At 50.3% G+C, this 19,299-nt stretch overlaps 2 protein-coding genes across 3 annotated transcripts in view; one reads left to right on the top strand and one right to left on the bottom strand.

The window, feature by feature from the left end:
* Window positions 1–683, top strand: part of WIPI1 (WD repeat domain, phosphoinositide interacting 1) — a 32,221-nt gene extending 31,538 nt beyond the window's left edge. The window contains exon 13 of the mRNA XM_067547310.1: window positions 158–683. Within this exon, the coding sequence (XP_067403411.1) occupies window positions 158–205 (48 nt within the window). The 3' untranslated portion in view covers window positions 206–683. The remainder of the gene's footprint in view (window positions 1–157) is intronic.
* A 1,448-nt stretch (window positions 684–2,131) lies between these two features.
* ARSG (arylsulfatase G) overlaps window positions 2,132–19,299 on the bottom strand; it is a 72,221-nt gene continuing 55,053 nt past the window's right edge. For both annotated transcript variants that reach the window (XM_067547312.1, XM_067547311.1), the window contains exons 10-12: window positions 13,834–13,954; window positions 4,053–4,143; window positions 2,132–2,536 (exon numbers count right to left, since the gene is read on the bottom strand). In XM_067547312.1, coding sequence (XP_067403413.1) covers window positions 2,223–2,536; window positions 4,053–4,143; window positions 13,834–13,954 — 526 coding nt within the window. In that variant the 3' untranslated portion in view covers window positions 2,132–2,222. The remainder of the gene's footprint in view (window positions 2,537–4,052; window positions 4,144–13,833; window positions 13,955–19,299) is intronic.

Below are 19,299 nucleotides of genomic sequence, written 5' to 3' on the forward strand. Positions count from 1 at the left end.
AGCAAAAACTAATTGACCCACATAACTCCTGTTGAACAGAAAGTAAAACACTGCATGGCGTCTTCTTCCTGGCACGTGCACAAAGCTTTCTACAGTGCACCCTGCCTAACGGCCTGTCGCTGGGAAAAGTAAGGCAGTTCTGTTTTGATTTTGGTAGATAATCTTGTGCCGTGGAGGTCAGTCGGGCAAAGTGAAGAAGTCATGATGAGACGCCAACGTCAGGATTCGAGACAGCCGCTGGGAGGTGGTTTGGAAAAACGCAGGAGTGTGGAAGAACCGATTTGTGGGCGCCTACAGGGGGAATAACCAGAGGTGCTGCATTGCTTTTACTACAATATGTTCAAGTGGTTACCTCACCTGGCTCTGTGTTTTCAGTGGTATGTGGGTGTAGCATAAATGTACTGTATGCACAGTTCTATATTTAACAAATGAGACATTAAAAAAATGCTGTTGTACATGCTAACCTGACCAGATCTGTATGTAACCTGAATTTTATATACGTGGTTTACCCTTTTCTAATTTATGCTGTTTTATGTGTATAAAGTCTATTAAACTATGTCTTTGTACAGTATATACATAATATTTTACCCCTGCAGAGTATTTTTGCAGTGATTAGGGGAAAATCCCCCAATGTATGATGTTTCAGCTCTCCCAGAAGACTAGTAATAAATTCATCATGCGTCCGTGTCTGCTTGCTGTGGGAGTTCTTGCTGTGCTTTGGGGAGCTCTAAAGATGTCAGCTTTAAAGAAGGTTTATTAGTGGAAGTGCTCCTAGTTTTGCTTTCTGAGGTTTGTGAATCATGGCCCGTTGCCTTCAGCTGCACGCTGTCTGTGGTTTCTTTCAAACAATACTATTTTTGGACTGAAGGGCTTCGTTGGTAGAGCAGGGAATTGAGACTCAAGCCTAATTTACCATCCCTGTCCACCCCCTTCTGGCAGCAGGAGTGTTGTACAGGAGGTGTGACTCCGAGTCTCTGTCTGCGGCTGTGACGCTGACCTGCTGCAGTCTTGGGGGAGTTGCTTAACTTTTGCCTGGGATTCCCCATTTGTAACATGGCCCAGATTCCCAGCTGGGCCAGAGCAGCCTGGGGAAGGAGAGGGCACCGGTGACTTTCCATCACTATCCTGGAAACTGCCAGGGACCGAGTTGGCCTCTGGTGCAAATGAAAGCAGCCTCAGGGCTGCGGTGTCTTGTGCCAGTGGAGAAGAGCTCCCAAGCAGTAGCTTTAATAGGCAAGATTGCAGGACGGCATCGTACTCTGGCTCCACCCCATCCCACCCCCTCCATACGCCATTCCCGAATGCCCTTATGCCAGGGCAGGGATGGCATGTGATGCTAGCTGAATCCTCCTGGGCTGACCTAACACTTGCACATCTTGGCACAGTGCTGTGAGATCCTCAGAGGCGCCAGCTGCCATGGAAGTCGAGGGTAACTGCCATGGAGCTTGGTAACCTTTAAAAAATAGGGATAGGAAATCCTGGTTGACCTTACTACTTGTCTTCAGCCATTTAAGTGACTAGGAGGTCAGTTCGCCGTGCAATTCCCCTGACTATAGGGTACCCCAGTTTCATGTACAGACCATGTTGAAATCTCGTATTTGTTTAACCCTGGATGGAAAAACCCATCTGTCTCCCAGGGAATGGCTCACAGGCCAGACGCCCCCTGCTAACAGATCTCAGGGCCTCTACACAGGCCAAGGCCATTTGTACAGTGATTCAATCCACTGCTTCTTGGGTCCCTTTCCTCCCCATCTGTGCTCCTAGGGGCTCATCCTCTCTCGTCACAGCCCCCCAAGTCCACTTCAAGGCCGGTTTCATGTCACAGAGGGGCAAGTGACATGCAGCTTCATCTTTTGCAGCAATTCTCCAAGGTATAGGAAGGGGGCAATGCCATAGACAAGGGCTTTGACCCAAGAACCACCTCTGTCACCTGGTGGTGCGCGTGCCCCTCCCCCCAATTACAATCTAGATTACCAGCTCTTAGACTCCTTGTCCTGCAGGAACCGAGAGGATGATCTTGCTAAAACACTCCACTTGCACCGTCTCAAAGGGGTACGACGTGGCTACACTGCAAAGATAAGGACGTCTGCTGTCAGCCGGCCCGTGCCCACTGATACACTAGTCCTTCGAGCTGGTTTAAACAGCATCAGATTTATTTGCATACAGCACAACGATAACGGAATAGACTGACCTGATTCCCGATCCAGTGTGGAAACGCTTGTTTACGGCTCCCTGTTACAGTCTACCACGGCTGGGCTACAGCCGCATGCTTGGCATCTGCAAACGACGTGCTGTGGATTGCAGCAGGGCGTCAGGGCTGGATCGTGGGAGTAATCAGCTGCAGAGATGTTGTCTGTTGCAATATCCTGAAGAAAGGCTGTCAAAGCCCTGGTTATCGCAGGTAACACAGCCTGGTACTCGCTTGTCTTTGTGTTCAGAGGCACCTGCTCCTGGAGATCACGAGCCAGATTGAAAACGAGCGGGGGTTGGTGATGCTCTTCTAGCCCAATGCTTCCATCACAAGCTTTCGCCCCGCCTAGAAAGGAAGCCCAGAGAAAAACACTAAAGTCCCCTGACAGCCATCCCTGCTGCAACAGCATTAGTTACCAGCAGGTGTAGCATCCTGAACATGCGCAGAAGGTACATCTGCAGGGCAGGGTCCCAGGCTAGTAGATATAACCATGGCAAATGAGTTACTCAAAAGCAAAGGAGCTCAGTGTGTTTCTAGTGTGTAGGTCTGACCTCTACAGCCGCTACCACGTTGCTGACCACGGCGTGACAACCTAGCAGCAGACTGACAAGTTCTGAGTTCTGCGTGGATTACTCCCGTGATAGGCAAGGGAATGTGCTGCCTGGCACAGTAATGCTGTGTCAGAACCATCGGTAAAAGCCACTGTTTGCTCTTTGGGAATCGCACCAGAGGAAGGACGGGGATCTAAGTTAGAGGAGTGACAGTCCTAGGGCCTGCTGTGATATCTGGCAAAGGGTCCTAGCATGACAGCCTGCAGTCATGAAATCCTGCACTACAGCGGAGACTGCAGCTGTGGCTGAAACCCTCCAGCAAGGTTGTGCAGAGGCTTGCATGGGCTGACCCGAGTTTGACCCACTTATGAAATTACAGCTTTTGAAAGCTCTACCGGCAAGGGAAGTATGGCAAGGCGGCTTGAGGGCTGCAGTTTGTGCTGCTCTAAAAGGGAATGGAGAAGCAAAGGGAAACACAGCAACACAAGAATAGCCACCAGACGGCTAAATGAACCAGAGGGTAAAAATAAAATGAATGAGATGAAGAGGAACACGAGCAGGTCCAATGCTACTGGTAACCAGAGACCCTGGCAGGGAAGGCACCTGCTCTGCAGAGGCTATGTACGGCATCGGCGATGCCTTAGAGCATGCCAAATGCTATGCAGAGGAGCCCTGAACACAGGTTGCGAGAAGGTCTGAAGTTGGGGTGGTTTTACTCATCCACTCTCAGGTTAACGGAACCTGAGCATTTCCAGAGGGCTCCCGAGGAGAACGTCATTCCTCTTGCTGGTGCCTCGCATCAGGATCCTTCATCCATAATTATTTTCCTGTGTGTCTGTTCCCCAGCTGTGTTTCCAGAGGCCTCCAGGATCAGCAGTTGTGACCATCAGAGGTGCTGTGTTCCATTCCCACCCGTGTGCCAGGTCCTGATTCAACCAGGCGCGGCAGCACAGGCCGTTTAAGCACATGGCTTGCCCCACTGATGCCATATGCCTCGATGCCTTGCTGAATCTGGGGCTTAGCGAGGCGGCTGCTGTCAGCACGTTCTCAGGGAGGCATCCTCAGCTTTGGAAATTCACACCCCCCTTGGTCTGAAGCTGCCCTGAAAGTCACCAACTCGGCCACAAAGCCTGCGGGGAAGGTACCTGAGGGTGGGGCAAAGGTCGGATTCATTTCCTGGTTTGCGAGAGGCTCCTAGATTGTGCTTGTTTGTACCAATCCGACTGGATTTTTAAATCTCTCCCCAGGGGTCCCTAGGCTTTGTGGCTGAGGGGCTTTTCCTCCCCTGTGTAAATTCAAACAGACTCTACCCGTAGTGTAAAATGCCTTGTACTGAGCCAGCCGTAGCGCCTTTATCTCGCCGTCCTTCCCAGCTGCTCCGCTGTTGGGGTGAAACAATGTCTAAAGGAAGATAAGAAGGCAACAAGTTAGGGGATACCAGGGAAGAAGATTTTACCGATTCCTGCCCTGAACTCTGATCCAGCCCAGAGAAGACCAGGCTGTGTTTGCAGAGGCAGCCATTTCACTTTCCCACCAGGGTACAAGTCTTGAGGGCCACGCATGCTTTGGAAGTGAAATTATACTAAGGAAAAGTAAGAGCCATTGATGTTTCTCTGCTTCAATCCCCGGCTGCTGGTGACAGACTATGGCTCGCTGACAGTGTCAGATCAACAGAGAGCTGCTTGCTAAGGTCTTGTCTGTTGGATACCTTTTATTAGTCCTTTCTAGCCTTTTCTCTTCTATCCTATCCCCTGAGGCAGAGCCCTTGAAGTCCATTTCCTTCCCTGATGAACAGCTGACAGGCACTAACCGTGCACTAGAGATCTGATCAACCATTTCGCCCGTTTATAATGATCGCTCGTTTTCTTGTATCTCATCATTAGCAGGGGCATCGAGGTTAAAATGAATGCAAGACTAGCCGAACTTTAGCAGCTCTTTGGAAGGGCTGGTAACACCCTGCCGTTTCTTTAGCTGATGGGACAACACTAAAGACATACTCTCGGCTCGTCTGTGTTCCAGCAGCATCTGTGTAGCTGCACCTGATCAACGCGGCAACTGAGGGGGCAACCCGTGCCCACTGCCTTATTCCTGCTTGACTTAAAACGTGATCAGCTTTAACAGAGACCCTCATTCTGTCCCTGCCTCAATGCAGCTGTTACAGTTTTCAACACAGCCCTACAGGCTCTGCCCTGGTTTCACTCCAGTAACATTAACTCCTCTGTATTTTCCACTCCGATACCAGCCCAGTTACATGAACTGGACTATCTAGTACCAAGGCCTTTCAAAGAGGAGCAGCAGAACGTTTGGGGCTAGCGAACGGGAATGTGTTTAGCACACAAGCTTATGTTCTACGGTAACTTCACCTGCGAACACCCTGCAGTATGACTGCATGACTGCAAGAAAAGCATTCCAGTCCTTCCTGCTATTATTACAGCCCAGCTAGCGGCAGGGACATCTCCGAGATCTTTACAGCTCTGTGGGGCCAGCAACCAAGCCACAAGTTCATAATGACTTCATGTCTCTTGTGGAGCAGAGGCTGTAATGACTCACTCATTCCATTCTAAGGAACTCTCCCTTCCCGAACAGAGAGAGACATGTTAAGGGGAGTTAAGGTGACGAGGAGTGGGAGAGAGATGGGGTAGATTATGTCTAGTTCAATCTTCATGACACCCTGGAGCCATACTGGATGATCCTGTTGAGGCAAAATAAAATTACAGGGCCAAGTGAATTTGGTGGGCCACTCTGTCAGCTAATCTCTGCTTGGAACCTGGCCATTCCATATGGGGATGAATCACAAGAGATTTCCTCCCTGGGAAAGAGTTGAAGTGATTCATACAGTTTCCATTGGGCTAAAAATGAGAAACATCTGCTGAAGTTGGAGGCAGCTGTCACGCCAAGTTTAGCAAGAACATCACAGCTGATCAGTGATACGGTTACTTAGCAGGTGTCCCCGCAGTCACCCGCCTGCGCAGCACTGCCACGGGGTAAGCTAGCACTCTTAGCCTAATCCGGGCAGGCAGCAGCCTCCCCGTAGTCAAGCTAAAAATGACACTTTAGAACATGTTTCCGTTCTCAGAGATTTGCTATAATATTTTCCCCCTTCATGTTTTCATAGGCAGGAGAACATACCAGAGCCTGGGCAGTGTCCACTCAGTGTGTTAATAACTCATGTGGACTCAGTATCTGGGCTTCTCTTTGCAAAAGCCCTTGTTGTCCCAGCTTGATGCTCTTCTATGAAGCTAGAAGCCACTACAGAGGTTGGCAGGGCTGTAACAGACCAGTGAAGTGTCTGCCCTCTTGTGTCCCACAAAAGGGAAAGGAGGCCACATGGCGGTGCTTTGGGAAGACATTATCAATGGGGAGCTTCTTCAAAGGCCATGCTCTGCTCCAGGTCTGTTCTTCTCCTGGCAAGTGGCCTTCCAAATAAACTAGGCAACAAACTAGAATAGCTGCCCCTTGGCTCCTATCTCCAGCTGAGAACAAAGCAGTCAGGTCTGAGTTCAGGTCCGATAGGACTCCCATGCAGACACTATACTCTGCACATTTCTGGCACCTTGCAGGCAAAGATCTCAAGGTGCCCCGACAAACAATGACTTGTGCCATTTTACAGATGAAAAACTGAGGTAGAGTGAGGCTAAGCAACCTCCCAAGGTCACACTGTGACTCCGTGAGGAAGTGGAGAACAGAGCCGCCCCAAATCGGTGAGCAGCCAGCACACGCCGGTTGGGAAAGGTTCTGGTGGGTGGGGAGGGGAGAACAAGTGTAGTGCAGTGACACTAGCCTCCAGCGCGCAGGTTCCTGCTGTCCGAATGGCTCGCTCAGCACCATCACAGCACAGCCACTAAGGCACCAGGCTCCCAGAGTGGTGGGGATGGGGGGGCTGTAGGTGCTGACAGGATCCAGCATCCTTCCAGCCCAGTGCTATCTGGGATTACCATGACCTCTAGGTATTTCTGTGGCCCTCATCACCATGGGATCCTGCCTGGCTGGGTATCGTTATTGAAGCCTTTCTGTTAAGCTGCTTAGGAGTGCTCCAAATCCGCCCACTCAGCCTTTCTGGCTGAGGCAATTCATGGCTCCGCTAAGCTGCCCCAGGAATGTTGTTACCAGCAGAGCTTTACTGCCCCGCTCTGGAATGCTGGTGAGTGCCGGCCTCCTGCAGGCCCGGGCTGGTCTGAAGGAAAGAGCAAGAGGAGGAGACAGAAAAACACCTCGCGGAAGAGCTGCTATTTTCTGCAGAATACAATGGGAACAAGTCACAATCCCTGAGGAGGAGCCAATCGGCACTCTGAGCCTTCCCCTCGGGACAGGGCAGGTCATGCAGATATACGGCTTCTCTTCCACCCTGCCCTTTCTTCCTTCCCAGCCAAAGGGAACATCCTTTATTCAAGGCCATCCCTCCTTGATTCCACACGGCAGTAAGTGGTGAGTCAGGAGGAGACGTACCTCGATGCTGCACACTCCTTATGGCAGCCTGCAGCCCCCCAGCACGGGAATGAAGAGTAGCGCAGACAGCGAGGCACGGCTTACGTGAGTCAAGTGAAGACATGCCAGAACGTTAGGGTACCTGCCCAGCATAGCTTGCTACAAGGCCCCCGTTTGCTATCGTTAGCAGTGTCGCGTCCCGCTGCCAAAGCCTGTCCCCATCACAGGGAAAGGCTCCCGCAACAGGGACTGATTCCGTCGGGGGAGAGGCAGTAGGAAAAGACTCCAGAAGCTCTCCACTGCCAGAGCCGTTCACAGACACGCAGCAATACAGACACAGCCTGCTTTTCACTGTGGCACGTGGCTATACACCCTACATGCCCATGGTGTAAAGTGCAGCCGTGCCTTCAGAATGCCACTCCTAGGCCGGGCTACACCTAAAATTTAGGTCAATGCAGCTAAAGTTTTTAGGAGTGGGAAAAACCCACACTCCAAAGCACCACCGCTAGGCTGATCTACCCCTCGGTGCAGATGCAGTGACATTCTTCTGCCAACCTAGCTCCCATCACTAAGGAAAAAACCACTTCTGTCATAAGTGGTAAGCTCCGCTACAGGTTTATGCCAGTCCCCGTGGTGTAGACCTGGCCCTAGCGACAGCAGACGGCAGAGTCAGGCCCAGAATATCCTTGAAGTATCTTATAGTGTCTAAAAATTCCTCCTCTTTCCCATTAGACATGATCAAAACCTGAGCTTCTACCTACAGTACTTACTGTTCCCCTTCACCATAGAAATTACGTATCCAGCCACACACAGGAGGGAAAGAAAGAAAACTTCACCCAAGGAAATCAAATGGTTAAAAAAAAAAAATCTACAGATACAATTGAACACTTTTTACGGCAATGCATAATTAATCTGTCGAACTCACTGCTACAAAATGTGGAAAGCGCTTTGCAGGATTAGATATTAGACCAACATCATCATGCAGTTCCATTAGATAGTACACAAATGGATAAAGGAGATAAACCCTGATGCTTGAGGCCATAAGCCAACCACTAACTGCTTGAAGCCAGGAAGAAATTTCCCCTTATGACCATTTATTGCACTAAATGAATTCTTTGCATCGGTCTTCACAGCTGAAGATGTGAGGAAGAGTCCCAAACCGGAGCCATTCTTTTTAGGTGACAAATCTGAGGAACTGTCCCAGATTGAGGTGACTTTAGAGGTGGTTTTGGAACAAACGGATACATTAAACAGTAATAAGTCACCAGGACCAGATGGTATCCACCCAGGAGTTCTAAAGGAACTCAAATGTGAAATTGCAAAACTACTACTGGAAGATAGCTAATGTGACATCAATTTTTAAAAAAGGCTCCAGAGGCAACTACAGGCCAGTAAGCCTAATTTCAGTAGCTGGCAAATTGGGTGAAACTATAGTAAAGAACAGAATTATCGGACACCTAGATGAATACGATTTTTGGGGGAAGAGTCAACATGGCTTTTGTAAAGCGAAATCACGCCTCACCAATCTACTAGAATTCTTTGAGGAGGTCAACAAGCAGGTGGACAAGGGTGATCCAGTGGATATCGTGTACTTAGATTTTCAGAAAGCCTTTGACAAGGTCCCTCTCCAAAGGCTCTTAAGCAAAGTAAGCTGTCTTGGGATAAGAGGGAAGGTCCTCCTCAGTAATTGGTTAGAAGATAGGAAACAAAGGGTAGGAATAAATGGTCAGTTTTCAGAATGGAGAGAGGTAAATAGTGGTGTCCCCCAGGCAGGGCTCTGTGCTGGGACCAGTGCTGTTCAGCATATTCATAAATGAACTGGAAAAAGGGGTAAACAGTGAGGTAGCAAAATTTGCAGATGATACAAAACTACTCAGGATAGTTAAGTCCAAAGCAGACTGAGAAGAGTTACAAAGGGATCGCACAAAACTGGGTGACTGGGCAAAAAAATGGAAAAATTCAATGTTGATAAATGCAAAGTAATGTACATTGGAAAACATAATCCCAGCTATAAATAGAAAATTATTGGATCTAATTTAGCTGCTACTACTCAAAAAAGAGATCTTGAAGTCATAGTTCTCTGAAAACATCCACTCAATGTGCAGCGGCAGCCAAAAAAGCGAACAGGATGTTGGGAATCATTAGGAAAGGGATAGCTAATAAGACAGAAAACATCATATTGCCTCTTTATAAATCCGTGGTACGCCCACATCTTGAATACTGCCTGCAGATCTGGTCACCCCCTCTCAAAAAAGATACATCGGAATTGGAAAAAGTACAGAAAAGGGCAACAAAAATGATTAGGGTATGGAAAAGCTTGCATATGAGGAGAGATTAATAAGACTGGGACTTTTCAGCTTGGAAAAGAGACAACTAAAGAGGGATATGCTAGAGGTCTATAAAATCATGACTGGTGTGGAGAAAGTAAATAAGGAAATGTCATTTACTTCTCATAACACAAAAACTAGAGGTCACCAAATTAAATTAATAGGCAGCAGGTTTAAAACAAACAAAAGTAAGTATTTCTTCACACAACACACAGTCAATCTGTGGAACTCCTTGCCAGAGGATGGTGTGAAGGCCATTTTTTGACAGGGTTCAAAACAGAACTAGATAAGTTCATAGAGGATAGGTCCATCAATGGCTATTAGCCAGATGGGCAGGGATTGCTGTTTGCCAGAAGCTGGGAATGGCCGACAGGCTGGATCACGTGATGATGACCTGTTCTGTTCATTCCCTCTGAAGTACCTGGCATTAGCCACTGTCAGAAGACAGGAAACTGGGAAAGATGGACCATTGGTCTGACCCAGTATGGGCGTTCTTATATTCTTACCCATCTCTAAAACGTTTATTGCAATTCTTATTGCATCGGTAAATTGCTCATCTTAATTGACACCCTCTGATGAACGGCTCTAAGCTAGAGACTTGTAAAGCTTTAATACCATGTATGTTACAAGTCTAGTGATTCATGACTTTATTATTTAAAAAAAAAAGATGGTCATTTTTAAGTTGGACTAAACTACCTAGTATGTTTCTATAACTGAGCAAATGAGCTGGCATCAGGAATATTCCTTTGGCATTAAACTATTGACAAGAGACACTCTGCCTGATGCTTGTACCCAGGACAGGTTGTGATGATTTGTTTGGTTTTATTGCTAACAATCCTTACTCAAAACCGGACACTGGCTGCCGCTCCAGAACTGACACAGGTTGCACTACTAGCGAATAGTAAGTGCTGTTGGAGTGGAAAATAAAGGCCACCTAAGCGAGATAATGTGAAGAAACCTACAAGACATTGCAGTCAGCAAACTGCCTCCCAAATAAAAGAGGAGAAAACAAATCCCAAACAGCTGCCAGAACTGTGCATAAATCAGACACTGCAAAAAAAGGAACCAGTTCAGAGAGGATTTGTGTCACGGAAAAGCCTGTAACATCAAAGGCAGTTTTGCTATCACTAGCTCACAAGCACAAGATAACAGAGGAGATTCTCATTGCAAAGTACTTGCTATATGCACTCATGCAGGGAGGTACAGTGCAAATGCAATCAGCTCTCCAGCATGAGTGTGTGGAGCAGCACAAGGCCAAGTGATGGCTGACCCTCGGATATGCCCTTATTAGAATATAACACACAAGCTCTGAGGCGCTGGATTGCTTTGACACAGTCGGCTACTTCCCCCCGAGCAGGGCCCAGCACAAGCCAGACCAACTGTATCAAATGGGCTGGGACAACTCAGCTGCATAAAGGACGGGGAGCCAGGCAATTTCAAACCCCCGGGTCCTGCTAGTTTCGAGCAGCGCTAGCTTGAAGGCAAAGCACACACTGGATATGGCAGCAGCAGTTCTTGGTTACGAAAGGCGGGGAGCTGAGCCCAAGCTGGCTGGAAGGTTTGTCCTTGCTCTAGCTAGAAGTAGCAAGCTGCTGTTTGCCTCCACGTTTAACCAAAGCGATTCCTAAACCCAGGGAGTGTCTGGCCCTGACAGGGTTAATTCACCCCCATAATCCTCCAGGGAGAATTACAAAACCTGGTCACCTTTTGGGGAGTGCCCAAAAGACACAGGCTGATGGTCTCAAGGCCACTGTAGCCACTGACTGAAGGGTCTCTCTCGGTGGAGATATTGAGAATGGGGCAGGAGGACAAAGCACTAGCAAAAGGCAGCACTGGGCACAGCCCTGTGCAGGTGGGGACCGGAGCAGGAAATCCTACAGTTTCCCATTCCAGTTTCCTGTCCTGAATTTCTAGGAATCCACAGGCTGTCTCAGGAACACTGGTGGTTTGAGGCAGGACCTGTTATTAATCCGTGGGTAACCACAGGCAAAGCAGGTTAGAGTTCTGGGGCACAGGAGACCCCAGTCAAACTAAATTAGTCCCCAAGGCAGCCGTTCAATGTCTGTTGCTATTACGACAATCTAGGGTGTAAGGTCCAATGTAACTTATTCCTTTGGATACCAGCTTTCCCGGGTCGTTCTCTATGGCCTGTGGCTCGAGTGCTGCTTTCCTGAGCCAGCACCGCGCTCTCCATTGCCTCACAGTCCCGAGCGCAGCTTTCTCTAGGTCCTGCAGCTCCCCTGTGCCAGCATCACACATTCTCTTGCCCTGCAGTCTCTGGGTCCCTCTGACTCACTGTGGGCGGCCCATCTTCCATTTCCAGCTGTCATTCTCCAGCTGCCTCCCACACTCCCCGTTCAACCTCCTCTCCCCCCGTTTGGAAAGTCCCATGGTACAGCCTGGCAACTCTGTTAGCAGATCTCCAAGCCCATGCCTGGCCACCGTGGCTACTGTATTTCTCTAGAATTGCCTTGAAGCTTTCAGCCACCGCTGGGAGAATAACCTCTCAAGATGGTTAATTTCCCTGACTATTGCTTAAATGCTGGCCATGCTCTGCCAATTGAAGCATTTCCTGGTGACCCTCTGTTTTACGTTTCCCATCACTACAAACTCAATATAATAAGGTTCATCAAAACGCACAGTCAAACGGGCTTTCACCCTATCACTCCCCACCTCCATTGTTTACATTAGGATTCAACAAAGGGTTGCATAAATAAATTTAAACACCGAACACCCGATGGACTCGGAGAGCAGGGCTGAGATGCTCCCAGCAGGGCAGACTTTCAAAGCAATACGCAAGACGTTAGCTGTGGGATTCTCATTAATGGCCACTGGAGTCGTGCAGCCAAAATCTTGTGTAACGCTCAGAAAATGTGTCCATGTAATGACCGTCCTGCTAAGTGCATTTCTCATGCATTAGGGAGCTGTTAGAAAGTCCTACTGTCATGTGGACTGAAAGCTGCCCTACTTACAAATTGAAAATGAACTTCTTGTTCGAGCCAGGGCTCAGAACAAATAAGAGCTTAATCATGGCCCTGTTTGTCAAATCAAGACAGATACGCTACTGGCTTCAAGTGCCTGGGATTTCTGTTTAACTCTAGTGCGAGTGCATGTGCTGGGATTGGAAAGGAAAAAGGCAACAGCCACCCAAAAGCCACATGTGTTCTCGTCACCACATCTCAGCTGTGAAATGACAGGGAGAAAGAGCTGACAGGTCAACTGCAAAGTAAAACTGAATGGGGCCAGGGGCCAAGTTCTGGTCCTCGGATACTTACATGCAGCTTCCCGTGACACACAAAGAAAGGACAGTGCTGCCCGTCAGGGCAGGGACGTTTTAGCCAACAATCCCAGGGCGACGGGTCACGCACTCCCCGCTAACCTAGCTGCTCAGCGTACAAATCACATTTTAACGACTCTTTTAAAAAATCTTTGCCTTCCTGCCCTGTACCCCGCCCCCCTCTGGCTCTCCCATGAAATCCAGTCTGTGACATTCTGGCCAGCCTGAGAAAGGCCAGAGGAGCCCACAGAAATGTACAGCTCCAGCTGTGGTAAGGTTAATTTGTAACTGCCATCTTGCTGCTAATGGAATGTGGCCCAGGGGATAGGGCACAGGCTTGGGAGCCAGGAGGTCTGAATTCTATTTCTGGCTTGACCTGAGCAAGTCACTTCTCCTCTCTGTGTGTCTGAATCCCCTCTCATGCTTGTTTACTTACTCTGTAAGCTCTTGGGGGCAGGGACTGTATCTCACTGAGTGTCTGCACAGCGCCTGGAATCTCAGTTGAAAACTCTAGGTGCTACCATTGTGTGCTAGAAAATAAATTAAGCCATTGCATATTCTTCTCCACCCCTTCCCCCAGCTCCCTGCCATCTCAGCAGTGCCCGGAAGAGACCACGCTGTCTGGAGTGAAGAGGCAGCGCAGATTCCAGACAAGCTCAGCTTCAGATCTCTCCTGAATGATGCCAAGTTACAAGTCCTGTCATGTGAGGTCAGACCAGAGACTCATCAAAGCCAATTTACGTAAGACCTCAAAACGAGCTGAGATCGTGGCCTGGAAGATGGGGAGTGAACAGTAGATTCTTTATGCTAACTAGCCCTCCACACCCCACCGCCCTCCGTCAATCAAACCACATCCCTACAGTAGGATTTCCCACCATTGTACCAGTCCATGTCTCGATGACGCAGTGGTTAAAGTGCCGGCAGCCTGCCTGCAGCGGCGTTCTGACTGGAACTGCCCCGCCGGTAACGCTAGCATCACACAAGGCGTAACAACGAACCCGCACAGAGGCGGTGCCTGGAAGGCCCCCATCAGCTGGAGGTTGGAGCGAATCCACTACGTACCTGGTGCCCTTGGTGCGACTGCCCGAAGAGAACCTCAGACACGTCCAAACCATCAAAGCGCCTGTTGGGAGGGAGGCTGGCTTTTGCCAGGGACACCAGGGTGGGGAAAATGTCCGTGGTGCTGGAGCAGAGAGGGAAGGTTTCATTAGAACACGGATGCAACGTCCTGGAAAAACCCCATCCCCACCCCTCAGCGTGGAGCAAAAGAAGTTGAACCCATCCCTCAGAGAGCCCTTTCCAGGCCTGCCAGGAAAGTCAGGGCACTGCGGGCCTGGATGCTGGGGGAGCGCTAGAATTCAATCCTGCCACTGATCGAAGCACTTGTGAGCCAGGGCATCCGTCCAAGAAGCCTGCTGTAATCCCCGGCCTCGGCGTATGTCATGGAAGAGCCCTGGTTACCGTGAGGCCCGGCTAGCTGTGGGCATGCAGCGTGCGGGAGACTGAATCGCCTTATCCCCCGTGTCGATTAGCACGTTTTTAGGACAGTGAGTGTGTGAGAGGGAGACGAACCAGCGCTTCTTACAAGTGAATCTGCCGAAAGCAGCTGGAAAGAGCCCACGGGGCCTGTGCCCCCCAGTGACAAGATGGGCGGAACAACTTCGCCCCTAAAATAATGGGAGAATGGGTCAAAAATGGGCTTTGCCCAGCAGCCCTGCGGAATGGGGCTGCGGCCACTAGGAAACGTGGCGTCTCTCTAGGTACTTACTGGGCCCCCCCACCACGGCAGCGTCTGAGCACCTCACTGTCCTCAATCAATTTGTCCTCACCTCACTCAGGTGATGGAGGACGGTGAGGTGAGGTGAGGTGCGAAGTGACTCAGGTGAGACGAGGAAGCGTTATCACCCCCATTGTAGAGGTGGAGACCTTTGGTCACACAGGGCATCTGTGGCAGAGACGCTACCTGGGGCAGGGAGCGTCTTTCTGTTCTGTGTTTGTACAGCACCTGGCACAGCGGGGTCCTGGCCCACACCTGGGCTCCTCGGTGCAACCACTGGATGAATGAGAAATAACCAGGTGGGATTTGCACCCCAATGCTTCCAAGTGCCGGGCCAGTGCCCTAACTCCTCCATCATCCTCTCTGCTGGCCTGGTGGAGCATTTCCTGCCAGAAAGGAATTCAGGAGCACTGTGGACACAGAGGAATCCTTCAGGCCTTCAGGTTCTCGGCTATCTGGGAGCCCACCTCGAAGAGGAGCTGGCCAGAGACACTGGAGTTGTAGCCCTTTGTGAAGCCCCATTGGGAGGCACCAAGTTACCCTCTGAAGGGAAAGTGCTAACTCAGTCACTTGTTACTCCAGCCAGAGCAGCTCCCTCCTGTAGACCTAGGAAAATGTGATCTCACTTATGCATCGCACGGTGGAGCCATAGAAACCAGACTGGAGAATGCGGGCCGTGCTGTTCTGTGCACTTACACCAAAAAACCAGTCAGCAGTTCCACCCACATCCTCTCTTTCCAGGGGTTTATAACTCAGCCACAAAATACTGCTCTGGGCTAATTCCTGGTTGCTCCATATACTAAGATCATGCTAAGGGCCTGACACACTCAGAGGAGCAGGCAATCCTGCATCCTGCCTGCCACGAGCTGCTCCATGCAGATATACCAGGCCGGGAATGGGAAGGGGGAGTTTCTGCCTGCTGTTCATGGACTGCAGCCAGACTTTTAATGTGCTGATAGCACATGAATGTGGTCTGATGGACTGAGCACAGGATTGGGAACAGGAACGCCTGAGCTCTTGGGTCTGCTACTGACTTCTTATGTAGCCTTGGGGAAGTCATTTATACTTTCCAGGCCAAATTCACCACCGTCATAAGCAGGCACAACTCCAGTGAGATCAGCAGCAAATCCAGCGCTCTGCATCTCTGTTTCCCCTCCTCTAAACCTCACTTTCTGTATCTCTGCTTCCCTTCTAATCCTCCCTGCTGGGAGGCAGAAACATGAACGCACTCCCACGAGTGCCACCGACAATTCAGTTGCCAATGAGTGTGAGCACCAGGCAATCTAAGATGGTCAAAACAAGCAGCACACCAGCTCTGGGGACAGATATGTCCTCCCCGGGCAGCCCCCGCCCGCTTATAAAGGAAGCAGGGTGTCGGTATGGACCAGGGACGTTCCCCAGAGCTCCCTGGACCATGTGCACACAGAGAGGAGAAACATGAAAGTTTCAAAGCACGTCGAGATCTGCAGATGCATACCGCCAGCTCAGAGCTCAGCAGTGTTCACGACCTGCTTCAGTGGGAAACAAGGGTGCTGGCGGTTTTTAAAAAGGGCTAAAGGAGTTAAGTGCTTAACTCCCATGAGCTTGGGCCCCTATGAAAACCGTAGCCCGTGCTCCCTTGACTACGAAACCGCTACCGAGCAGCTTTGAGAAGGCCGCTTTCGCTGGGCTCCCACATGAGCTACAACAAGTATCCAGGGCTGCCATCGCTGGCGTGAACCAGCAGGGCGGATCAGCAACGGGGCGTCTCTCTTTCATCAGCACATTCTCCTCCTCAGGTGTTTATTCTTGAGGCCTTAAAGGACACGGGTTCCAATAAGGAAACATCACAGATCACCCCCCAGCCCTAGAACAGCAACTCTCCGTGTTCTCAAAGGTTCTTATCCCCTGCATGCCTCAGGCACCCGGAGAGGGGGATAACTCCCCACTTGCTGGAAATCAGGCCAGGTCTGTCCCAGCCACAGCGCTTACAGACGAATGGTGGAGTTGGTCGGGGTGGGACAGGCTCCTTTGGCCTCTCGGACCTCCAGGCAGCTGGGCTGAGCCAGACGGGTACCACCTTTGCTTCAGGAAGTAAACGTTAGCAGGAGTGGGGGGATCCACTGATCAGACACAAGGCCTCCCCCCGGGGCAGGAGCTCTGACTTCTGCTGCTGACTTGGTGCGATCGCGGGTCACACGCTTAACCCGTGCCGTAGCTTGCCGAGCCTGAAGCAGGCGAAACGACCTGACAGCTTCCCTGTCGCCCAGAGGCACTGGGCAGGTGGGTTGCTACACTTGTGCTTTAAGCTGGAGTAGAAGTGCCAGGCAGCGGTAAGAGCGCCAGGTATTACGGGGCTTGGGCCTGAACGCCCTACTCAACCAGCACGCCCACGGACGTGAAGGAGCAAGGCTGGGACTGAACGGGGAGTTTTGCCTGAGTGAGCACTTCTGGCCTGGGCCCATCGGCACTATCCCTTCTGCATGACTTGGAAGCAGAGGAACTTGAGGCTCCCATTTCCACCGCTGCTAAGAGACCGAACGGCCAAACAATGCTGAGGCGAGCGGAAAGGCAGGCTAACGCCCTCTCCTAGAGGCAGAGGGAAAAGGAGGCTGTTAAATAAGTCAGGCTCCAAACAGGGAACACTCGGGGAATCCCAGCCAGGCCAGTGAGGGTCCATCAACCTAGCCACAGTTGTTCGGGGAGGTGTCGGAAAACCCCCTCCCGTCACTGAGCCTATGCTATGGAGTTACAGTGTGTAGCCACACTGCCACAGCGCCCAGTGTAGACTAGGGTTACCACCTTCGAAATGCAAAGAAATGGGCACCCTCCCCGCCCCGCAAAAGGCAAACCGGCTGCAACCCTAACACCCCCCCGCATCTATTTACAACCTCTTGAGAAAACACACACAGACCAGGCTGGTCACGGCGCATGTCTCCTCACTCTCAGGTGACTCGAGCTCTCTCTCACACACGGGCGCGCTGCTCCTGCGCGTTGGTAGGCAGACGGCTGCCGTGCTTTCAACAGTTTTGTTCTGTTTATTGCTTGAATTGCGGAAGTGGGAACTCTGCAGCAGCTTTGGCCGGACACAGAAACTTTCCACAGGAGCTATCCCGGTGTATTGGGATAATGACGCACATCTTTAGACCCCCGGTTTTATTTTTTTTAAAACCCGGCAGATTAAATTATTTTCCTGGAAACTGGAATCCATAAAAAAGATTTAAAAAAGATGGCCAGGCCGGTCAAATACCAGCCAGGCAGTAACTCCAGGATGTGGTCTAAGGTTCCCCAAGACTGCCACCTGCCTGCAGCTCCCCCTGCTGGCCACGAGAACCACAGCTGCTCAGCACCTCTCAGGATCGGGCCCTCAGCATTACCTCTTTTCAAGCGGTTTTGCCGGAAAAAAAAAATGGGTTAGAAACAGCAGCCAGGCCTGCTGGAAATGAACAGAGACTCAGTGCCAGAGAGAAACCGTGTAAGGGGAGAAAAGAGGGATACATCCGAGGGACACATCAGACCCATTGGCCATGTTGGAAACAACCACATTTCACCCGCTCACGGGTCCTAACCATGGTCCCAATTCTGCAAAGGGACCTTCCCGGCCTCACAGGCAGAACCCTTTGCAGGCTGATTTAATACGGATACAGCAGTAGTGCCCACAGACCTGCATCGTGCTGGGTACTGGGCAAACACACAAAGCTCTGCTCTAAAGAGTTTACAGACTACACTCCGGGCTGGTGCCATCTGTGTCGACACTACACATGCCTGGGGTTGTTCAAGGCCTCAGCTCAGGCTCACCCACTTTTGTGAGCCTTGAATGGGAGCCAAACTCTGCGTTTGTAATGCCCTGATTTCTAGCTCTACGTTGCATGTGACACCATGACTCCAGCTGCTGCTGGGAATATCTCTCCCCGTCCGCCCCGTGAGCAGACTCCCCTGTGACTGGCTTTTGATCGTGATGCTTTCAGAGTTCTCCGGGAGTATCAGGTTCCAGTGTCCCCTGCAGATATGCAGTGCGGATCACAGATGTCAGGAGGTCTCATGCTGTAACAGAACCTTTGATGACAATTCATCTTTCCTGTCAATGTTCCAGGTCTTCAGTTCTAACACAAACACTCTTTCTTAGCTGTATCTCAGGATTCAGAGGACGCTGACTGCTGAGCCGGGAAGACACAAACTGGATGCGCACATCAAGGGAAGACTTCTAAGACTGTTGATGAAACGCCAGCCATGAACGGTCTCCCCCTCTCTTCCCCCGCCCCAGGCAGGTCAACTGGCAAAAATACAAGGCAAGAACTCTGCATGGGGTCATCTCAAGCCTGAAAGGGTTAGAAATTTGCACTACAGCTCTTGTGTCAAGTTACCTCTGGTATTTTGAAGGTGCCTGCAATAAATCTTCTTCTCTAGGATGGCAACATCTGAAACACAAAACCCACTTCCTTGGCTAAGAATCAATGTCGCTGTTCCTGACACGTTAGTGCACTAGTGACCGAATCTCTCTAGGTGAATGTCTATTTGGCCCTGTGAGGAAATTCACAAATACGCAGCCTTCCAAGAGCTGTGTGAAGACAAATGCAGTGCAAGAGGATGAATCTCAGAAGTAAAGCTGGGAAAATGTGTCAGTATTGAAAGGGGAAGAAGCTTTTGCCTACATAGCCAACACTTGTAATGGGTAAATAAAGCCAGACAAGGTTTCTGCTTAGGGTCCATGTCTGTTTGAACAACATCGGAAGTTATGACTCTACAGATATTTCTTCCAGCGCGTTGTAGGA

The sequence above is a fragment of the Emydura macquarii genome, unplaced genomic scaffold (assembly GCF_026122565.2).
Source record: "Emydura macquarii macquarii isolate MOO-44397 ecotype Brisbane River unplaced genomic scaffold, CSIRO-AGI_Emac_v2 contig_1230, whole genome shotgun sequence".
NCBI classification, from domain to species: domain Eukaryota; kingdom Metazoa; phylum Chordata; order Testudines; family Chelidae; genus Emydura; species Emydura macquarii.